The 25,081-nt window shown below is 36.1% G+C and overlaps 1 protein-coding gene across 1 annotated transcript in view; it reads right to left on the bottom strand.

Annotated features, from left to right (window-relative positions):
- Hdc (histidine decarboxylase) overlaps positions 1-25,081 on the bottom strand; it is a 305,245-nt gene that overhangs the window by 140,643 nt on the left and 139,521 nt on the right. The window contains exon 9 of the mRNA XM_090380708.1: positions 4,238-4,400. Within this exon, the coding sequence (XP_090236834.1) occupies positions 4,238-4,400 (163 nt within the window). The remainder of the gene's footprint in view (positions 1-4,237; positions 4,401-25,081) is intronic.

Raw genomic sequence — 25,081 nt, 5'->3', positions numbered from 1 at the left:
AACCAAATAACAAACAAACAACAGAACTGATTCTATGGCTTCTATTGGGACACATAATGCTACCACCGTAATATAGTAGTTCTCAAAATGGTTGGTCACATTCTAATGGTAAACAAATCTCAAAGAGGAATCAAAATGTTGTCAATTAGCTGAGCTCATCACAAACTTATATTATTTAATTACATTACATTTAACATAATTTACATAACATATGATTAAACCACAATAAACTCGCAATCTCAGGTCATTCTGGAAAAATGCTGCCAAATTGGTAAAAATGTTATTGTGTATGCAGTTCTGCCCAGCCATTATAAGAGAGAATATGTGATGAAAGCCTTGTCAATTACCTCAAGATTTGAGGGTCTCTGCACAGCTTATGGAAAGGGGTATTTCTCAATTTGGTTGCCCTAGTTAACAGAAAGATTTACTTTGTAAGAATGGAATTCACTTGAACAGGAAAGATGCAAAAGTCTTTGTTGATGCCCTAGAGGGTTGATGCTTAAGGGTTAAGAGAAGCTGCCAGTTAGAGACTTTTAATCTAAATCTCTGGTAAGACTCAGATTAAGAGTACTGACCAAAGTGCACCCTCCTTAATGGTACTAGCAGGATACTCTGAAATTCAATATTATTATTATTATTAGCCTTATGGTGCAAGGAAGCCTGAGGTTTTTTCTGCACTAGCCAAAAAAAAATTTCAGTTACCCCAGACAGAGACAGAGAGAGAAATAGAAGGGAATCACCAAGAAAGAGAAGAATGATGATATCCAGCTTAGGACCCTGGGTGTGCCAAGCCCATACTCACCAGATGTGAGCCCCTGGAAAGATCCAACGGTCTCCAGTTACATGCCACAAAGAAAGACTTGAGTATATAACTATAAAAGATGTATCAGGGTAGTAAAAAGTAAAAAAATTCAAAACTTAATCTGTCTGTCTAGTAATACCAGGGGTATTGTAAATAAAATGAAGGAACTTGAGCTCCTGGTCAGATCAACTAATCCCGATGTTGTAGAAATGACAAATTTCATTCCCTATCTCAGGATGGCACTGTTTCAGCTATGGGGCGTACAGTGTGTTTAGAAGAGATAGAGAGGAGCAATGGGGCTTGAAAGCAACAAGATGGTTCTCAGGGTCTGATCAAGTCCAGGCAGATGCTGAGTCTACATGTGAGGTGCCTAGAGGTAAAGAAAAGAAAATTGTTACAGTCCAAATGATACTAGAGGATATGAAAAAATCTCTTTGGGGAGCTAGAGCAGACAAGCAAGAGCAAGTGCACCATCACGAGTGCCTTTAATTTTCCTCTTATAGAATGAAAATCCTGAACATGCAGTTCACATAATGGATGTAGTTTCTTGAATCAACTAAATGGATGCTATTTATTTCAACATGTTAGAGAAAGCAGAAGGTCAAATAGCCTTGACTTAGTTCTCACCGATGATTCAAGCAGTATCCAAAATATGACATTTCAGGAACCTATAGGCAGTGATCATAATTTCATGAAATGGGTAGTATCCATGGCAATTTTGATGGTAAATGGTCAGGACTTTAATTACAAAAAGGGAGGACTACAGTGGACTCAGGCATTTCTCAAATTCTATTAGCTAGAGTTATTACTATGTGCTATTTGATATTAATGTAATAGGGAAGTGTTTAATGGTCTTATTTTGAGGCAAACAACACCTTTGTTCCAGATAAGAGGTACCACAAAAGAAATATGTCAAAATGGATGACAACAGAGCGGAAAGACTGAATTAGGCAAAAGAAAATAGCATGAAGCAGTTACAGACTGTTGCATAAAACTGCTTCATGTGATAACTATAAGTATGATCTATAATAAAACCAGTGATGGGATAAGATTTGCAAAAGCTGAGTAAGAAAAATCACTCATAAAGAGGATTAAGAAAACAGGGGAAAAGGTGTTCTACTCACAGATGAATGCAAAAAAGCAGAAAGTAAATCTGATAGGCCCCTTCCCTAAAGATCAAAGTGGTGGTATAATTGGCCATCATGACAGCTGAGTTGAACTGTTGTAAAATTGTAAAATAAATGACATATTGATATCAGAGAAGTACCTAGCTGAAATGCTAATAAGACTGAGGGAGGGAGAGAATAAAGCCTCTTAGGCACACAGTGTACATCCAATTATACTGAAAAGGCAGCTAGGTAAGTGTACCCAACTATTAGTAATGTTACTGAGATCATCGTTGGATTGAAGGATTATTCCCTTGGACTGGAGAAGTGCCAATGCCCCCCCCCCCCCGATCCATAAGGAAGAAACCAAAGTCATAAATGGGTATTCATCAGAGTGGATTAACGTAGCAAGTGCCCCCCCCAGTGATCAGTGCTTAGTCCTCTCCCTTGCTATTATCTTCTTAAATGATGTTGATACGGGAAAAGAGGCAGAACTATCAAAGTCTGCTGATGACTTCAAGGTTGGGAGAGTGGTTAACAATCAGAACCAGGCTTATGCTGTCTACAAAAGGATTTGAACTGAGTGAAAATGTGGCTTAACAAGTTAATTAATGTACACAGTGTATTATATTTCAGGCTGTTAACAAACAGTAATAATTTGTGAATTATAAAAAAAAAAGTAACTACTTATGTATGAACTGAAAGCATTTCATTTAATTTCTACACATCTACCATATTCCCATTTATTCCCATAATCAGCATATGACAATAAACAATATCCAGTGCTTCAGCTACATTATATGATATGCGGATAGCCTGTGTGATATATATGAAAAAAAGAAAATTACTGAACTTCTATTAAGATTAATTTTAATGAAATTTGGGAAGGCTCAATAAATCATTCCAAATGAGCAAATTATAAAATTTCATGAAAATCCATCTACTGAGAGTAAAGTTATTATAAGCAGAAAGACAGAAAAAGAAGTAATAATTGCTAGATTTCTACTGGCCCAATTTTAATGAAATTGGGATTACTCCACAAATCTCTCTAACAGAGCAAAGTATAAAATTTTACAAAAATTCATCTACTAAGAGTCAAGTTATTACATGAAATGGACGGACAAAGAAATAATAATTGTTAAATTTCTACTGGCCCAATTTTAATGAACCATGGAATGGGCTTTACAAATTTTTCTAAAAGACCCAAATATAAAATATGAAAATCCATTCATTAAGGGTCAAATTACTACATGCAGATGGATGGTCATGAATGGATGGATGGACATGTTAGCATATAGGTGCACTGCACATATATGCTAACATGCTTAAAAATGAACACTATCAATGCTACGAAATGCACTTTTGCACTTTTGGAACAGAAGCCCAGAACTAGTTTACAGAAAGAGAAAGTAAAGGATGTCCCAAATGAGAGAGATTTGGAAATTATGATAAGAAAGACATGAAGTTTGTCATGTAGTGCAACCAGAGAGTAAGAAGGGCACATGGTGTTTTATGATTTATCAACATTTTGCAAGTAGAGAAAAGGAGGTCGTTATCACACTCTATAAGATAATGATTTGACCAACTTGGAATAATGTATCCAGGTGTGGAGACCAAATCAAAAAAAAAGTAGCTTCTATAGAATGTACAAAGAAGGCTGACTAGACTGATGAAGAATTCTAAGCATTGTCTCCATGAAGAACAATTATAAGATGTTTGCAGAGCACAGCAGCCAGACACCTTAGGGGGAATTTGAAGTGTATAATGCCTTGAGGGAATTTATAATAAGTTCTTGTTTATACTCCGACATGACCAACAGGTCAGTGGAGTTTACAATAAATCATCAAGTACAACATTAATAGTATTTATCAATAAAAAATGAGGGAGTAATATTCTATTGTCACCTGTCAGTGAGAGAAGAACTAGAGAGCACAACTATAAAATAGGGAGTAACAGAAGACTAAATATTAAGAAGTTTTTCTTTAGGTAGCATGTTGTGGAAGGTTGGAATAAGTCTGTCAAAATTCAAGGAAAAACTGGATAGGCACTTTTTTATGACAGGAATAATACATTTTTTTTCCATTTTTCTTTTTTGCAGCAGAATAAGTTTGCTCCTTACATAATTATGACATTTTAATACCAATACTAATGTTACTCTAATTCATGCAGCTTGTCAGTGTCTTCTTTATACTTAATATTTAAGAGTTAATTTCCATATATGTCTTTCACACTATTCTCAAGAACTGTTAAAAGCTATGTTTACAAAAAAGAAAGTAAGAGAGAGAATGTGTATGCCAGTAAATATAATTAAGAAGTTTTTAATGCTTACCACATAGCAGTACAGTCAAAATGTACCATCATCCATTTGGAAGGATTGAAAGAAAATGACTGAACATATTCAATACCATCCATCCATTTCTGAAATTCAGGGCAAATGAATGAAGTACCAGCATAAGCAGCATCAACATGCAGCCATATATTTTCAGCTTTACCTGAAAATTGAAAAAACATGCATTTATATGAAAAGAAGACAACTTGTCTCTCAGTATTTGAAGAATAATAACAAATTGTATATCACATCTGAGCAAAACAATTTTTGCCCCATGTTACAATTAAAGCAACAAGTGATAATTCTCTCTTACTTGGTTTCCATAATGTAAAATGATAAATAAATGAATGCAGAATTATCTTTATGTAGTGTAAAGGAACTGACTTGTAAAATCATCAGAATACAATTTAAAAAACTTGAATTATAAGAGCAAAAGATGTGAAAATATAAAACTACAAATATAAATCCAGCATATAATATAATATATAAATAAAGGTATAAAATGAAATGTATAAATAAAGATAAAAAAGTACAGGGCATCCTGCAATCTTATATGATAACTTCAGGAGGTGATTCATGAGGTCATTCTGAATAAAAAATATATAAAAATGGGTCTGCTTCTCAACAGTTGCTGATCTGGGTATTTGAAGTATAGCTTGACTTGAAGAATTTGTTATTGAAAAAAACATTTAGCATTAGAATTAGTAGAGGCATATGATGCAAAAAAGCAAACTTATATAACATCAGCCAAAAAAAAAAAAAAAAAAAACCTTTCCATTTCGCCTAATCATTAATTCCTAATGTTTATCTAGTTCTGCCAAAAAAATTCTACACATATATTCTACAACTGTCTTTCCTAAATTTGAATTTATGCCCTCCACAGGTGACTAATCTGGGCAAGAGGAAGAATCCCATCAGCATTGAGCTTGCTCAAACCATTCAAGGCCTTCTATACCTCAATCAGATCACCTCGCAGGTGCCTAGTCTCCAGATGCTGCAATTTGCAAAACTTCTTTGTAAGAGCAACCCTTTGTTCCATTCACCAATCTCACTGCCCTTCTCTGTACTCATTCAAGCAGCTCTACATCCTTCCTAAAATGAGGCCTCCAGACCTGTATGCAGTATTCAAGATGTGGCCTGGCCATTGCCTTATACAAGGGAGTAATCACCCCCTTATCCCTGCTAGCAAAATTCCTGTATATCATTGACAAGACACCATGAGCTACATTTGTAGACTGCCTGCACTGCTCAGAAAACTTCATATCTGACTGCACAATTACCCCCAGGTCTTTTTCATTCTCTACCACCCTGAGTGTAGCATTACATAGTTGATACATTACTCTGGGATTACTGCTACTCATATGCAGTACTTTACATTCATCAAAGTTAAACGTCAGTTGCCACCTTTCAGCCCATCTGCTCAACTTTTCTCGATCCTGTTGCAGTAGCGTAGTGTCATTAGTGCCATTAACAATCTTGCCAACCTTTGTATCACTTGAAAACTTGGACATTAAGCTTGATATACCTTCATCAATATCGTTGAATAATACAGAAAACAACAATGGGCCCGGCACTGAACCCTGGGGGCCTCCACTAATAACATTAGTCCATGTAGAGCAGTGTCCATTTATTACCACTCTCTGCCATCCCCACTCAACCATCCCTTTATCCATCATAGCGATTTGTCCTTAATGCCATACTGTTCCAATTTGTACAGTAGTTTTCCATGTGCAACAGTATCAAAAACTTTCCTGAAATCCAAGTACAGTACGTGCCAGTTATAATGATCACTGGTGATTAGAATCAGTTGCTGAATAGAATCAAATTTCCAAGAACCAATCCAAATCAATAAAATGCACTACTCTTATCATTGTTTACTAGAATCACATTTTCGGTTATAAGAATTAATTTTGAACACCTCTGTGATATTTTTCTAAAGCACATTTCCGGCGGTCACATTTATAGAGGTCACAACCATAAAACAAAAACAATTTGCAGTTTTTGGTTTATTGTGCTTTTCTGTTAGTGTAACAAACAGGTAGCAAACTCGATCTTATTCATTTGCGATAATACTGATAGCTGGAATTCTGTGTTTTCACGCTATTATGGTGAAATGTGTGTCCCTTTGCTGAAATCTGCTCTTCATTTCTATATCTAAACTTCGTCTCACTTGCGTGTGTTGTGTTAGTTCCAATTTGTGTGTGTGGTGTGCTTTGTTAGTGACTGATGCTTATCTTTTTTAATGTGTTTTAAATTTTATTACAAAAAAAAAGAAAAAAAAGTCAGTGAACAGAAAGAGAGTGAATTTGAGTATAAAAGATAAGTTACAAATTATAGAAACTTTCGATAAATTAAACTTAGGCAATATATCTCATAGGGAAGCGGCAGTAAAATTAGGAGTGCCTCAGTCATCTTTATCAAAATTGTTAAAATCACATCACACATTAAACATTAATGTGATTAGTAAAACCAGAAAAAGAACGTGCGAAGGGAAATGCTAAACAGTAGATGAAGCTCTGTTATTTAGGTTCAAACAGGCCAGCTCATTTAATGTGCCAATCAATCGTAGCATTCTTCTTCAAAAAGCTAATGATTTTGCTGAAAAACTACATGAAGGTGATGGATGGATAGCTGACAAGATGGAAGGAGAGGCATGATATTGTTTACAAAAAACTTCACAGAGAAAAACAGGATTCTGATTATTCTGCAGCTGACACCTGGTTGAAAACCTCTTGGCAAACTGTGTTAAGCACTTATAATCCTGAAGGCATTTTCAATACAGATGAAACGGGGTTGTACTACAGGGTGACCCCAGACCACTGAATGATTTTTAAAAATTCCCCAGTATCTGCAGGAAAGATCAAGGACAGGATTACAGTTCTTTTAACATGCAACATGATGGGAACAATCAAGATGAAGCCGTTAGTTATCGGCAAGAGTAAATTGTCTAGCTGTTTTAAAGGAGTGAAACAGCTGCCTGTTAAATGTGCCAAAAATACCAATGCTTGGATGACAGCTTCTTTATTTGAAGGTTATCTTTGTAAATGGGATTTGAAATTGGATAAGTAAAGCAAAAAAATTTCATTGGTTTTGGACAACTGCCCAGCAGTCTTTCTACCTTCAAATACCATATCACTGATTTAACCTCTCGACCAGGGAATAATAAAAACCTTTAAGACCTTTTATAGATCAGATATGAGGCGAAGAATCATCCAGTCTATAGATGAGAGTTTGAGAACATTATCCGATATCACAAAGAAAATAACTGTTCTAGATGCGCTCCATATGACAATGAGTGCCTGGAATGAAGTTTCCAAAACCTGCATTAGCAACTGTTTCAAAAAATGTGGATTAATTATTCATGATTAGCAACTAAGTCATGATACTGATCACGTTGAAAAGCCTGAAGACATGGGTGAACAGGAGTTTAATGATTGGGTGGACATAGATGGTGATCTAAAAGTTATTACAGCTTTAACAAATAAAGAAATTGCCCAGTGTGTTACTGATAATTTCGCCAAGGAAGAGGCGGGAAAAGATGAACCTGAATGAATTCCAGTTACAAAACGGCAAACTCGTGAAGCTATAGCCATCCTGAGGAGAGTGTTGGAAGAAACTGATGCAAGTGGTCGTAAATATAGACTGTTATACAATATTGAAAAATCTATAAATAGATTTTGTAGTGATAATTTAAAGCAATCTAAAATAAGTGAATATTTTAAATTATAACCATATTGCAAAGTATTATGTTTAATTATTATGTATATTAATTATGCTATGTACGTAAGTATAAATTAATTTCTATTTTGTTCGGAATGTAAAAATCGGAATATTCTTCCGATTTTTACGTATCATTTAATTGGTAATAAACCTTTGGCAATAAGTGTAAATTTGTGCTTTATATCTTTATTTTTATAGCCTCTGGATAATACCTGTTGATTTTCGCTTATTAGAATCGCCATTTATTAGAATCAAAATTCAATCTGAAAACGTGATCACTATAACCGGCACTGTATATGATATCAAAATTATTTTTTGCATCCAGTTCCTTTGTGACCTCATTGTAGTATCCAATGAAATTGGTCAGACAAGACTTCCCCTTAAAAAACCCATGCTGTGTCTGAACTATAACTGCAGTCTTGTCTAGATGATTCTGTAGTGCTTCTTTAACCAGTACCTCCATTAATTTCCCCTGAACAGAAGTTAAACTAACATGTCTGTAATTACTTGTGTCACCCTTTTATCCCGCTTTGTGAATTGGGGTCACATTTACACATCTCCAGTCCAAGGAGACCCTGAGTCCCTGAGTCCAAGGAAGCTCTCATAATTATGGCTAAGGGTTTGCTTACTTCCTTGGCTGTCTCCTTTAATGTAACTGCACTAGAAATTATACTAGAAAAAAGATTACATTACACTGTAGGGTTATCATCATCTTCAGCCATTTTCAATCCACTACAGGATGAAGGCCTCTCCAGCAACTTTCCAGTTCCTTTTGTGTTGTGCAATGGCCATCCATTTACTGCCCACAAACTCTTGAATTTCATCTGTATATCACTGTATATCACCATTGTGTTTTCCAGGTTTTTCTTTTAGCTCTCTTGTATACTATTCTTTTATTTTTTAGTCCATCTGTCATCATGTCTCTGGAGCTATGTGTCCTGCCCAAGTTAATTTCAGTTCTTTTGTTTTGATAAGAATGTCTTTTACTTGAGTTTGCTGCCCGATCCATGTGTTTTTCTTCTTATCCAACAGTCTAATTCCTAATATAATTCATTCCATTTTTTTGCTGCGTAGTTTCCAGCTTCTCTTCCATTCTTTTGGCGGGTGCCCAAATTTCACTTCCATAAGTCATTGTGGGGGTATACATTGGTTCATTATTTTACATTTAAGACAAATTGGGATATTGCTCCTCAGTACCTCCCCTGAGCTTCCTTGGACTCAGGAGAGGTACCCACAGACTGGAAATGTGCAAATGTAACCCCAATTCACAAAGGAGGATCAAAGGCTGACACAAGTAATTATAGACCTGTGAGTTTAACTTTTGTTCCAGGAAAATTAATGGAAGCACTGGTTAAGGAAGCACTGCAGGATCATCTTGACAAGAATTCAGTTATAGCTCAGACACAGCATGGTTTTGTTAAGGGAAGGTCTTGCCTGACCAATTTGATTGGATACTATGTTGTAGTTACAAAAGAATTGGATGCAAGGAATAACTCTGATATTATATATTTGGATCTTAGAAAGGCTTTTGATACTGTTGCACATGGAAGACTGCTACACAAATTGGAGCAGTGTAGCATTGGTGGCAAATTTTTGCTATGGATAAAGGGATGGTTGAGTGGCAGAAGACAGAGAGTGGTATTTAATGGACACTGCTCATCGTGGACTAATGTTATTAGTGGAGTCCCTCAGGGTTCAGTGTTGGGTCCATTGTTGTTTTCTGTATTTATAAATAATATTGATGATGGTATATCAAGCTTAATGTCCAAGTTTGCAGACGATAGAAAGGTTGACAGGGTTGTTAAGGACGCTAGTGATGCTATGCTGCTGCAACAGGATCTGGAAAGGTTGAGCAGATGGGCTGAGAGGTGGCAAATGAAGTTTAACATTGAAAAATGTAAAGTACTACATATGGGGAACAGCAACCCCAGAGCAATGTATCAACTCTGTGGTACTACACTGACAGTGGTAGAGAATGAAAAGGACCTGGGGGTAATTGTGCAGGCAGATATGAAGTTCTCTGAGCAGGGCAGACAGGCTGCAAGAGTAGCTTATGGTGTCTTGTCAATGATATACAGGAATTTTTCTAACAGGGATAGGGAGGTGATTATTCCCTTGTATAAGGCAATGGTTAGGCTGCACCTTTAGTACTGTATACAGGTCTTGAGGCCTCATTTCAAGAAGGATGTAGAATCGTTGGAACGAGTACAGAGAAGGGCAACAAGATTAGTGAATGGAACAAAGGGGTGCTCTTACAAAGAAAGGCTTAAGTTTTGCAAATTACAGTATCTGGAGACTAGGCACTGGCGAGGTGATCTGATAGAGGTGTACAAAGCCTTGAATGGTTTGAGCATGCTCAACGCTGATGGGATACTGCCTCTTGCTCAGAATAATCACCTGAGAGGGCATAAATTCAAATTGAGGAAAGAGAGATGTAGGATAGATGTGCAGAAATTTGTCTTTAGCCAGCAGGTAGTTGGTTAGTGGAACAGACTTCCATCCCTTGTTGTGGAAGTTGATAGCCTAAATAAATTTAAGGTTCAGCTGGACAGATATCTCGAACAAACGGAGGGCTGAAGTGGAAGGGTTTTTTTTTTTTTTTGGCTGATGCTGCATAAGCTTGCTTTCTTGAATCATATGCCTCTGCTAATGCTAATGCTAGTAAGTGACTATATTTCCTGAATGGTATCCATCCAAAATTTATTTATTCTTCTCTCGACTTCCAGCCATTTATCATTATTACTGCAAATGACTTGTCAAAGATAAGTATATGAATCCACCTTTTCAATTCCTGCTCTTTCAATGATTATATCCCTTTCTGTGGCATACTCATTCATCATTACTTTTGTTTTAACCATATTTATCTTTAGTCTGAAATCCTTACTAACTCTGCATAACTGATTAAGATTTTCCTGTAATTCTTTGAGATCATGGCTTATGATTACAATGTCATCTGAAAATATAAATGGTTTAAGTATTCTTCATTCACATTGACTCCTTTCTGTGACCAGTCCAATCTTCTGAAAGCTTCTTCAAGGGCAGCAGTAAACAACTTCAATCTCTTACTTGGTTTCCATAATGCAACAATGATAAATAAACGAATGCAGAATTATCTTTATGTAGTGTAAAGGAACTGGCTTGTAAAATCATCATAATACAATTTAAAAAACTTGAATTATTAACTTGAAATTGGAAATTATAGACCAATTAGCTTGTTCTCCCACATCCACAAATGCTAGTCATTTTATATTCACTTGCTTTGTCCATTAGCTGTGATATTATTTTGTGAAGGTGATCCATAGTTGAGAATCCTGCCCTAAAGCCAACTTGCTCTTTAGGTTGATTCTCATCAACTATTCTTTCTAATCTGTTAGTAATGACCCTTGTGAACAACTTGTAGATGTGGGACAACAAGCTAATTGTTCTATAATTTCCAATTTCTGATTATCTCCTTTCTTAGGCAGCAAAATTATGATTGCATTATTCCACTCCTTAGGCATCACGCCTTTCCTAATGTATTTTGTGAAGAGTCTCACCAGTTTCTGTGCCATGTCTTTTCCTCCTAATCTTAACAACTCTACAGTAACTTCATCTTCACTTGGACTTTTTGATTCTTCATTTTCTTCAGTGCATGTTCTACTTCATCAGGAAGGATATCGGGTATGTTGTGATTCATCATCCCCACTACTGGAATCATTCCTTTGCTCCTTATATAATACTTTTGCCTTCTCTGCTATTACTATTTGAATTATACCTTCTCTGCTATTTATAAGTACACCATCACTATTCTTCAGATTCAGTATCATTTGTTTTTCTGTATTACTGCTCATGACTGCTGATTTAAGTCCTTTGTTTTCCCTTAATGCTTGTTCTACTTTTCATGTGTTAAATCTTCTTATGTCCTCTCTCAGTCTCTTTCTAATAGCTTTGCATAACTCAGTATACTTAATTTTCGCCTTGTCGGTGTTTATCTAGCTCTTCATTTGTCATTTTCAGTTCATCACGACAAGTATTTCTTGACTAATTTTTTTTTATTTGGATTTCTTTTTACCTATAAGTTTCTTGGGCTTTATCACTTTCAGAAAGTTGTATTCCTCATCGATGTCTTGATCCTGACAGGTCTGCAGAAGCTGAAATTCTCAAATTCAGGGTGTGTTAGGTGTGCAGTGCATACCCACGGAATCGCAATGTCACTGATATTATATTTCTGCATTTTTTTTTCTGTTAAAGACTCCCCTAATTGTTTGCTGGCTTCGCATGATTCCTAAAATTAAATCCAATATACAATGTTTCATGAAGAGAAGAAGTTTCAGTGCGTAAACATCATATCACATTCACGTTAATAGCCTGGGTGTGTGGTCTCAAATACAGACACCTTTGAGCCCTCTAAACAGACATACAGATGGTGCAGCAGGTCAAATTCTTAGCCTTCCAGTGGTTTTAAACTACCCAGAAGGCATGGCAGGGTGTGCACTGAGACAACAGCACCCAGAAGTAGTTAGTTGTTGTGAATGGCTATTGTGTGAAGCAATCCAATTCAATGCTGTCACTTGTCAAGAGTTGCTGTTTTTGTTTCCTGACTTTTGTCTGTTTTGCGTGTGTAAAGTGTGAACTGATGTGTTTATGACACCGAATTAGAGAAGTTTTTAATATACACTTATATTTATATTTAAATGTACATTTATAATTTTTTTAGATATAATTTATAGCTGTTTTGCCCATATTTACAATGGGAAACAGTGTTGATGATGTACTGAATGTCCCGTTTTCTGCCAGAGCTTTTGGAAGAGGAGGAAATCTCTAGCTTGTCCTCCTCTTCCAAATTTACTATGCAAGCACAAAGATGCAAAAACTGAGTAATAAGACATTTCTCTGTTTCACAATACAATACAGTAGAATGGTTAACTGGATATGAAGTGCGGTCAAAACTTTTTTGTTTATTATTCTCCAAAGAGAAAAGTGTTTGGAATAAGTATGGGTATTCCGATCTTAATTATTTAGTCACAGCAGTGCAAAAACATGAGTGCTTCCAACCACATGTTCAGTCATTTTTAAATCTTAAGATGTTTGGAAAACAAAGAATTGACACTCTCATTGACAGTCAAATAAAAACTGAAATTAGCCATCATAATCAACAAGTAAAGAAAAACAGAGACATTTTAAAAAGATTAATTGATGCGGTATGTTATTTGGCTAAGCAAGAGCTTCCTTTTGAGAGATGCTCATGATAAGTCTGAAGATTCAGCAAATTGTGGGAATTATATAGAATTTTTAAATGTGCTTCATGAGTATGATCCTCTTTTAGACAGTAATTTAAAGGAACTGACTGTATTTTACAGAACTTCTTCCACAGTACAAAATGATATCATTAATACTATATCTGATGTGGTTAAAGATGCTATAAAGAAAGAAATTTCTTCTGCTACATTTGTGGCCATTCTTCTGGATGAAACTTCTGATGTCATGTCAAAATTGCAGCTGTCAACTGTTTTCTGTTTTGTCCATAATGGGCAGGGCAAACATACGAAAGGTTCATCAGATTTACAGGCATAAGTGATGATAGAATGTCTAATGGTCTTTTTAAGCATGTTGTAAACAGAGTTGAGGAATTTAATATTAAGGACAAGTTATGATGGTGCCTGTATCACGAATGGGCATATTAATGGGTTGCAAAATAAAGTTATCGAGGATTATCCTTTAGCAATATTTATGCATTGTTACACCCACATTTTGAATTTAGTTCTGAAGCTCTCAAATATGAAGGTATGTAGATTGTTTTTCCAAACTATCAGTGGATTGCCAACATATTTTTCTAAATCAAAAAAAAGAGTGAATGCTTTGCAAGATTTTGTTGCTAAAAATTGCCCTCCGTCGAACCAACCAGATGAAACTCTACTTTCGGTTAACACAGTAAAACGTCACAGAATTCAACTTATTGAATTCTTTGAACACATTTTGGAGAATTCTGGGGAATGGGATGTGAATGCTGTAATCAAAGCTTGTGGTTTTTTGTATTTCTTGCAATATTTTCAAACAATTTTGTTGCTAGAAATTTTTTCTGTTCTGTTTGGCTATTAGTATTAGTAACGGCCGCATGGTGCAAGAAAGCCTATGGCTTATGCTGCACCAGCCAAAAAAAAAAAAAATGATAAAAACAAAAAATAAATAAATAAATAAAATAAATAACTAAATAATAATAATTAATAAATAAAAAAAATAAAATAAAAAATAAATAAAAAGGAAATTAAACCTATCATCCTATGCGCTTCCCTTACCCGAAAGTACTACCAGATGACCTTTGAATTTCCCCAAACTGTCGGCCTCTACCACCCATGAAGGCAACTTATTCCAGTAATTTACAACTTGCTGGCTAAAATAAAACTTCCTGCAGTCCAATCTAAACATTTCCCCCCCCGTAATTTGAATTTATGTCCCCTAGTTCTAGCATCATTTATAATCTTGAAAATTTTGTCCTCATTCATTTTACTGATGCCTCTCAGAGCCTTAAACACCTCAATCAAATCTCCTCTAAGGTGTCTAGTTTCCAAACTCTGCAACCCACATATTCAAAGTCTTTCTTCATAAGGACACCCTTTTGCCGATCTCACTAGGCGAGTTACCCTTCTTTGCACCCTTTCAAGAAGCTCGATGTCTTTCTTTAGGTGCGGTCTCCATACTTGAACACAGTATTCCAAGTGTGGTCTTAACATAAGCCTTATATAATGGGATTATCACGTCCCTATCTCTACTTGCAAAAGTTCGATAGATCATCGATAGGACACCATGGGCTTTCCTTGCAACCTGTTTACAATGCTCAGAGAATTTCATGTCTGACCGTATCGTAACACCCAAGTCCCTTTCCTCCAGTACTGGGTTTAGTTGAACTCCACCAAGTGAATAAGTTTTTTTGGGATTACTGTTTCCCAGGTGTAATACCTTACACTTTGTTGGATTAAAGCACAGCTGCCATTTTTCTGACCATTCCTGAAGTCTATCTAGGTCTCTCTGAAGAAGCTCAGCTTGACAGTGATCATTAACTACTCTACCAATTTTAACATCATCTGCAAATTTAGACATCACGCCCTCTATCCCTTCATCAATGTCGTTTATGAAAATTAAAAACAACAGTGGTCCTAATACTGATCCTTGGGGAACCCCACTTCTTACATCAACCCAATCTGAGGAATAGCCATTTATCACAACCCTCTGCCTCCTGCCCTGAAGCTATCCTTCTATCCATCTAAGGATTTTCCCAGTGATTCCAACCTGTTCCAGCTTATAAAGCAACCGCTCATGTGGGACTGAGTCAAAAGCTTTGCTGAAATCTAAATAAACAATGTCGAAATTATTCTCTAAATCCAGCTCGTGAGTGACCCTTTCGAAATAGCGAACCAGATTTGTTAAACATGATTTTCCCCTTACAAAATCATGCTGAGTATCCTTGAGAATTTCAATTCGATCCAAATGATCCTGAATTCCACCCTTGATCATTGCCTCCATGATTTTCCCAACTACTGAAGTCAGACTGACAGGTCGATAATTTCCAACTTCACTTTTAGAGCCACCCTTATGTATGGGAGATACATTTGCACTTTTCCAATCCAAGGGAATCTCCCCAGAGTCTAGTGATGTTCGCATAATTAGCCTCGATGGTTCAATGCACTCGCTTGCCACCTCTCTTAAGATTATAGGGTATATTCCATCAACTCCAGGAGCCTTACTGGTCTGTAGGCTCGAAAGTTTTTTCATTAAACTGATGTCTTGAATAATATACTGCAAATTTCATCCTATGATATATTGTACTATTGTGAAAAGGTGCAAGATACTATGAAACAGCTTATAAATGACAAGGAACATGGATCTGATAATATTTAGGTTTCTGCAAAGGAAAAGCATATAGCTGATGAGCCGAAGCCTAAAAAACAAAAAGGATCTGAAGAAGAGGAGAAGAGCGTGTGCCTTCGATTATACCAGAGAATAGTCGATACATGTGCCTGGAAATGGAAGAAAGATACTCTTCACTTTTGAAACTTGAATTTTTTCAACTCCTTTGCAGCGAAAGATATGATCAGTATGTGAAAACTTTTCCTGATGGTATTCTAGAAAAATTAAAGGATTTCCATGGATCAGATTTTGACTACATGTGCTTGAAAAATGAACTAAAAGTACTCTTTTCTTTTGATGAATTTGCGAGGAAACCAGTGCATCACCCATTAAAATTCATGCAAGATAATCAACTTCAGGTTGCATTCAAGGAAATTTATAAATTAGCGGAACTTATCATGACGATTCTGAGTTCTACTGCTACAGTGAAGTGTTATTTTTTGGCTATGAGAGAATACATACGTGTTATAGAGAAACACAAATGCAAGAAAGGTTATGCAGCCTAAGTTTACTTGCCATTGAAAAGACATTGCTGGTGGAACTGAATAAAAGACCTTCATTTTATGATGATGTGTTAACACAATTCCTAAGGCAAACAGGAGATTATAACTGGTGTATAAATAAATAAGTAAAATGAGTTTTTTAAGCCTTTCTTTGATTCAATCCAGAAAAATAATATTTTTCCAAGTGATTACTTTTTGAGATTTCTGTGCATATATGGTTGTATTTAAAAAGTCGTAACAAAATACAGATAATTCGTGCCTCACTCTAGTATTTGCCAATGATATTCTAACCCTCTGTAAACGCTCTGTGCTTCTCACATAAACTGCATGCATGACGAATAGTTACTGTTTATTTGATGGGGAACCTTTATGTTATCCATAATTATGGACTGTGTAGTTAAAATTATATTAGTTAGTAAATTAAAGTATTGTTGTTGTTGTTGTTGTTTGGTTTTTAGGAGCATTAGCAACTAAGGCCATATTGCTCCGGGATATGCGGTGGTCATTCCCTGACCTTTTCACATCCTCCGTATTTGGTGGTGATGGGCTCGAACCCCGGTCTAATCAAGAAGCGTGTGCTATGCACTGCTGCTCCTTCCCGCCTGGCTACGGAGGCGCCTAATTAAAGTATTCAAAATTATTCTACAATTAATTGCATTGGACCAATTAAGAAGAGAGCTGCTGCACTATGCACTCTTAAAACTTTCACACGTCGATAAAAATGCAATTGTGTGTTAAAATTAACACGTGAATTTTGTAGCGTGGGTTCCATAAAATTCTCCCTCCGCCTCCAATAAAAGCACACCGAACCTAAATGGGCATGCGGCCACTGCTGCTTTTACTCCTCTTCTGTTATTTCAAAGATTGTATTATTTACACGAGTCAGTTTTTTTCCTTTCTTTTCTTACATCTATATCAAGTGTGTGTCTTATCATTCTGTGATCACTTCCAACATTTAACTTGTTCCAGATGGTAACGTTGTTCACAATATATCTTGTGTTAGTGAGGATGAAGTCAATTTTATTAGTTGTCAATCCATTTGGGCTCTTCCATGTCCACTTTCTGTTCACTCTTTTCTTGAAAAAAGTGTTCATTACTGACCTTGAGATTCTGCAAATTCCACAAGTCTTTTGCCTCTTTCATTTCTTTCACCAATTCCAAAATTTCCTATAGTTTCCATTTCTGTGCTGTTTTGTCTATTTCCAACCTTAGCATTGAAGTCCTCCATAATGATGGTGTAGTGAGTTTTCTGTTCATATAGAAGTCTCTCAATTTCAGTGTACATTTCTTCAATCTCTGAATTATCGTGGCTCAATGTTGGTGTGTATACCATTATAACTTTTAGTTTGTACCTCTTATAAATCCTGAGTAGTAGTCTTGACACCCTTGGTGATGTACTTCTGAATTCTAAAATGTTTTTAATATCTTTATGGAACAGAAAGACAACTCCATCTCCACTCTTTTCACTATTTCCATTGGTGTACAGCAGATTTCCACTTTATAAACTTGTAAGTGATTCATTTCTTCTTCTTGTTTCAGCCAAGCGGATGATATTCCAATTCACATTTTCCAATTCCTTTTCCACCTCTAATATCCTGTCTTCACTGATGAGCAATCTTACATTGTAACAGGCCAAGTTCAGTTTCTGTGCATGGCAGCCTGGTCATACCCAGAGATTCTTTGCACCCTCTGCTTCCACACTGATCCTCTCGCTGCTGTAAGAGGGAGAGTGAAAGCCACTGGGGACTAAGCACCATTTGTTTCACTGTGTTGTCAAATTTAATAAACTGTTGGAGGGTTTGGTCTTTTCCTCTTCACGCTAACCAGGCACCTTGAAGAAAACCACTCTATACATTCACTGCCACCAAGGTGACATAACAGGGCTTACCAACAAGAGGGTGTGCATGAGTAGATTTTAGGGAGGCATTTAGGAGAAGGCCAACTGGACTTCTGGACTTCAATCTGAAATTCTTCAGTGTCGGAAGTGTGCATTCTTCATCAGAAAACAAATGGCATGCTCACAATTATTTCTTTCATGACACAGTATAAGCTGTTTTCTAGCTCAAGTGCTACTGGTGTATTAGTGGCTATAAACTCCATGTCTGATATACACGTGTATGTAAATGATACATTTCAAATACCTATATTTCTGAAACCATCCAGTTTGTTTGTTATTTGGTTTTTAGGAGCATTAGCAACTAAGGTCATATTTCTGTGGGGATATGCGGTGGTCATTCCCTGACCTTTCTGCATCCTCCATATTTGGTGGTCACGGGCTCGAACCCCAGTCTAATCAAGAAGCGTGTGCTATGCACTGTTGCTCCTGCCCACCTGGCTATGGAGGTGCCAACCATTCAGAATCAGATGCACATTGATATAACACTTTTTGCTCAGGATGACTTTAAAAATCATCTGAAGTTGTGACATAAAGTCACAAGACATCCATTATAAATAAAAATGAATAAAATGTATAAATAAATTTTATATATCAATCATATTTTCCAATTCTGATTACTTTGTATCACCTTTCAAAACATGTTTGTGTTCATGTTCTGAATTCACCTGTATATATATGAAGTATATCAAAGATAATACAGTGAAATATCCAAAATCAAAAAATTCAGAAAATGATGCTTCTCTGTTAATACCCATATTCTGGCTATATTTATAAAAATGAGCAGACATAGCAACAAACCTGATAATCAGCAAATTTATTTCTCAGATTGGCCATTTGCCAAAGCAGCATGCTAGAGCTGATTGTGCAGAGCCATAAATGTTTTCACTGCTCTCCAACAATGTCGAGAATTTTTATTATTATTATTTTAAGTAGTAGTAATAGTAGTGGCAAATGATGCAAGAAAGCAAGCTTATAGAGCATCAGTCCGAAAAAAAAAAAAGAAAAGAAAGTCAACACTTCCCATTTCACCTGTCCATTCCTTCTAACAGTCTACTTCTTTGAATTTATTCACTCCGTCTACCTCTATAACACCAGAGTTTGTTCCAACAGTCAACCACCATCGGCTTTATCCTGCTGGCAAAATTCTTGTATATCATTGACAAAACCCCATGTGCTGTCCTGGCACCTGTCTACACTGCTCAGAGAACTTCATATCTGACTGTACAATTACCTACAGATCTTTTTAATTCTCCACCACACTGAGTATCATACCACACAGTTGGTACATTAATCTGCTACCCATATAAAGTACCTTGCATTTTTCAATGTTTTCATTCTTCAATTGCCCTTTCTCAGCTCATCTGCCTAACTTTTCTAGATCCTGTTGCAGTGACATACTGTAATTTCTGTCATTAACCACCCTATCAACCTTTGTATCATCTGAAAACTTGGACATTAAGCCTGATATGCCTTCATAAACCATTAATAAATATAGAAAACAGCAACAGGCCTAGCAAAATTACTATAGGAGACTCTGCTAATAATGTTAGTTGAAGAAGAGCACTACCCATTGATAATTACTGTCTATCTTCTCCTACTCAATCATCCCTTTAACCACAGCAGCAACTTGCCCTTAATACCACACTACTCCAATTTGTATAGCAGTCATTTATATGCTTTCATGTCATGTACTGTCTATTGCTATTTGTGAACAAGATTAGCAAATCATTGATTATAAAAAATGGATTAATTAGAACTACATGTTTCCAATATTTGTACTGGATTGAGGTACCCATATAAAGAAACACATTTGTATTAGTATTAGCCACATAGTGCAAAGAAACCACAAGCTTCTGATGCATTGGCCAAAAAAAAAAAAAAAATTAAAGTAAATAAGAAAATACAAATTATGTGCTTCTCTCCTCACATAAATAACTATTCAGTTGACCTTTGTATTTCCTCAAACTGCCAGCCTCAACTACCAACTTGTTCCAGTAATCAATAACTTGCTGTAATTTATTCCCAGTCTAATCAAGAAGCGTGTGCTATGCACTGTTGCTCCTGCCCACCTGGCTATGGAGGTGCCAACCATTCAGAATCAGATGCACATTGATATAACACTTTTTGCTCAGGATGACTTTAAAAATCATCTGAAGTTGTGACATAAAGTCACAAGACATCCATTATAAATAAAAATGAATAAAATGTATAAATAAATTTTATATATCAATCATATTTTCCAATTCTGATTACTTTGTATCACCTTTCAAAACATGTTTGTGTTCATGTTCTGAATTCACCTGTATATATATGAAGTATATCAAAGATAATACAGTGAAATATCCAAAATCAAAAAATTCAGAAAATGATGCTTCTCTGTTAATACCCATATTCTGGCTATATTTATAAAAATGAGCAGATATAGCAACAAACCTGATAATCAGCAAATTTATTTCTCAGATTGGCCATTTGCCAAAGCAGCATGCTAGAGCTGATTGTGCAGAGCCATAAATGTTTTCACTGCTCTCCAACAATGTCAAGAATTTTTATTATTATTATTTTAAGTAGTAGTAATAGTAGTGGCAAATGATGCAAGAAAGCAAGCTTATAGAGCATCAGTCCGAAAAAAAAAAAAGAAAAGAAAGTCAACACTTCCCATTTCATCCGTCCATTCCTTCTAACAGTCTACTTCTTTGAATTTATTCACTCCGTCTACCTCTATAACACCAGAGTTTGTTCCAACAGTCAACCACCATCGGCTTTATCCTGCTGGCAAAATTCTTGTATATCATTGACAAAACCCCATGTGCTGTCCTGGCACCTGTCTACACTGCTCAGAGAACTTCATATCTGACTGTACAATTACCTACAGATCTTTTTAATTCTCCACCACACTGAGTATCATACCACACAGTTGGTACATTAATCTGCTACCCATATAAAGTACCTTGCATTTTTCAATGTTTTCATTCTTCAATTGCCCTTTCTCAGCTCATCTGCCTAACTTTTCTAGATCCTGTTGCAGTGACATACTGTAATTTCTGTCATTAACCACCCTATCAACCTTTGTATCATCTGAAAACTTGGACATTAAGCCTGATATGCCTTCATCAACCATTAATAAATATAGAAAACTAATAATCCCTCTTAGAGCCTTATAAACTTCAATCAGATCCCTATAAGGTGCCTTGGTGCCAATTTCTACAACATAACTGAAATCTTTCCTCATACAGTTGCCATTTTGCCAATCTCACTATAAGAATTGTCCATCTTTGGACCTTTTTAGGAAACTCAATGTCTTTTGATGTGAAAACATCTATGGCAGCACTAGAGTAAAATCGATTGGTAACGAAATTTTCTTACGGTAACAAAAATAACGCAATTTATTGTTAACAAATTTTTTTACAGAAATGACACAATTGACATCACTTCCTATTAGGTGGCTGTTAGATTTTAAATGATGCAAATGATGTCCCTTCCTAAATGGTGCTAACAATGCCAACTCAGTCACTAATATTGATTTGGTACAGTAAGTAGTTGATTCAGTAGATTTGGAAATGAAGTCACTTCCTAAATGATGCCAACTCAGTCATTAATGTTGATTCAGTAGAGTAAGCAGTGGGTAGTAATATTATGTAAGAATAAAAGCAGAATATTATTCAAGAAAGCTGGTAGTACTATTATGCAGGAATAAAATGCAGACTTTAATAAAATCTGCTTCAGATTTTGATCAACATCAACCTTCTAAGTAGAATAAGTTTCGATCAAACCGTTCAAAATTTTAAACGGTTTTACTCTAGTGCTGCCATAAATGTTTTCACATAAAATAAAACATCTTTCGTGTGTTTAGGGTACACACGCTACTTTTTTTTTTTCAGACGAGGTCTCCATACTTGGATGCAGTATTCCAAATGGGGAATATCAACCCAAAAATAACTTACACACTTATTGGGGTTGAAATAAAAATGGTAGAGGAAGAAAAGGATGTGGGAGTTATGACACAGGCAGATATGAAGTAGATATAAAGTGACAACCCAGTTGCGAACCCTTATACCTCTGGGTATCTACCTCAAAAGCTATTTCCTCACTGACGAAATAGCTTTTTTTCAAATAGCTTTGAAACAGTGCTATCTGACAATATGAGATGTTACAATAATAGTAGTAGTAGTAGTAGTAGTAGTGGCACTTGATGCAAGAAAGCAAGTGTAGGAGCTTATGCAGCATCAGCCAAAAAAAAAAAAAAAATCACACCATACCCTCCAATTGCCTGTCCAGTTCCTCCTTAAATTTATTTAACCTATCAACTTCCACAACGACAGATGGAAGTTTGTTCCAGCAATTAACCACCCGCTGGCTAAAGGCAAATTTCCGCACATCTATTCTACATCTATCCTTTCTTAATTTGAACTTATGTCCCCGTAGGTTCGTATTCTGAACAAGTGGGAGGATCCCATCAGAATTCAGCGTGCTCAACCCATTCAAGGCCTTATAGACCTCAATCAGATCACCGCGCAGGTGCCTAGTCTCCAGCCACTGCAATTTGCAGAACTTAAGCCTCTCTTGGTAAGAGGATCCCTTCATTCCCCTCACCAATCGTGTTGCTCTTCTCTGTACACGCTCAAGCAAATCTACATCCTTCCTAAAATGAGGCCTCCAGACCTGTACGCAGTACTCAAGGCGTGGCCTGACCATTGCCTTATACAGAGGGACAATCACCTCCTTTTCCCTGCTAGCAAAATTCCTATATATCATTGACAAAACCCCATGACCTGCCCTAGCAGCCTGTCTACATTGCTCAGAAAACTTCATATCTGACTGCACAATTACTCCCAGGTCTTTTTCATTTTCTACCACCTTAAGTGTAGTACCACACAGTTGGTACGTTTCTCTGGGGTTACTTCTACCCATATGCAGTACTTTGCATTTGTCAAGGTTAAACTTCAGTTGCCACTTCTTAGCCCATCTGCCCAAATTATCTAGATCCTGTTGCAGTAGCACACTGCCATTACTGTCATTAACAACCCTGCCAACCTTCGTGTCATCTGCAAACTTCGACATTAAGCCTGATATACCTTCATCAATATCATTGATAAATATACAAAACAACAGTGGACCCAACACCGAACCCTGTGGGACTCCACTAATAACATTAGTCCACGAAGAGCAGCACCCATTGATTACCACCCTCTGTCTTCTCCCACTTAACCATCCTTTTATCCATTGTAGCAACTTACCCTTAATACCATTCTGCTCCAATTTGTACAGTAGTCTTCCATGCGCAACAGTGTCAAAAGCTTTCCTGAAATCCAAGTATATGATATCAAAATTATTTTTTGCATCCAGTTCCTTTGTGACCACATCATAATAACCAATCAAATTTGTCAGACAAGACTTTCCCTTAACAAACCCATGCTGTGTCTGAACTATTGCTGCAGTCTTGTCTAGATGATCCTGCAATGCATCTTTAACCAGTGACTCCATTATTTTACCCGGAACAGAAGTTAAACTAACTGGTCTGTAATTATTCGTGTCACCCTTCGAACCTCCTTTGTGAATTGGGGATACATTTGCACATCTCCAGTCCGTGGGAACCTCCCCTGAATCCAAGGATGCTCTCATAATTATGGCTAAGGGTTTGCTTAGTTGCTTTGCCGCCTCCTTTAATATAACTGGATAGATCCCATCCGCCCCAGGTGCCTTTCTTATGTTTAACTTCAACAATTTCTCCTCCACTTTGCTCTCAGTTATTACAAAATCATTAAGCACACTGCTACAATTTGATAACCTTCTTCCATTTTCAAACTGTAATGATTCCTCACGTGTGAATGTAGATGCAAAATACTCATTCAGTTTGTTTGCTATCTGAGCAGGATCATCAACAGTCGAACCATCGATGTCAAGTGGACCAATCATATTCAGCCCCTTCCTTTTAGAGTTTATATAAGTAAAGAAATCCTTGCTGTTTTTCTTAGCATCTTTTGCCAAAGATTTCTCGTAATCCGCCTTTGCCTGCCGAACCTCCTTTGTGACCTGATTACAGACTAGCTTATATCTGCTACAGGCTTCTGCGTCGCCTGATAATTTATATGCATCCCATGCATTTTTCTTCTCTGACACGAGTCTCATTAGTTCATTTGATAACCATTTAGGCCTAAACCTTGAACAATATTTCTTCATCGGTATGAAAAGTCTAGTAGCTTCCACGATTAATTCTGTAACTTTGGTTTATCTAAAAAATTCAACTATATCATAGTTGAATTTTTTAGACAAATTCAACTAATTAATGTCATAGTTTGAATTTTACATAGTTTTAGGCTTTCTGCTCTAAAATATTATTATTTACGAAGTAAAGTTTGTAAACAACACATGACATCCTTTCTTTCACTAGTAGTTACTCTTAAGATAGCAAAAACTGCTAAGGGGGTAAACTAGGCAAAAATATACATGAACTGATAAGTGATTTATGGATAAATCATGAAAATTTTCAATTCGGTACTATGATACAGTGTTGAATTCAGAGCATCTGCACCGAGGGAGAATGTAAAGTTTGGGGATACATGTAGTATATGTGTATACTTTTTATTATCATTTAATATTTACAACATATGTATATGTTACAAACAAATCTGTATATTTACATTTATGCATATTTATGTATAAATATAAATTTAAAATATGCATAAATATAAATTTATGCATAATATGCATATTTATAAATGTTATCATAAGAGAATATGAGAAAACAAAATAGGAGACAAAAGGAAATATTTATTATTTAACATCTAAATACCAATAATCAGTTCACAAAAACCAAATTACTAACAATAATCACAGTTTAAT

This window comes from Mastigoproctus giganteus, chromosome 9 (genome assembly GCF_048544385.1).
Source record: "Mastigoproctus giganteus isolate SK-2022 chromosome 9, ASM4854438v1, whole genome shotgun sequence".
NCBI lineage: Eukaryota > Metazoa > Arthropoda > Arachnida > Uropygi > Thelyphonidae > Mastigoproctus > Mastigoproctus giganteus.
The sequence above is the reverse complement of the archived record's forward strand: the minus strand, read 5'-3'. Positions and strand labels throughout refer to the sequence as shown.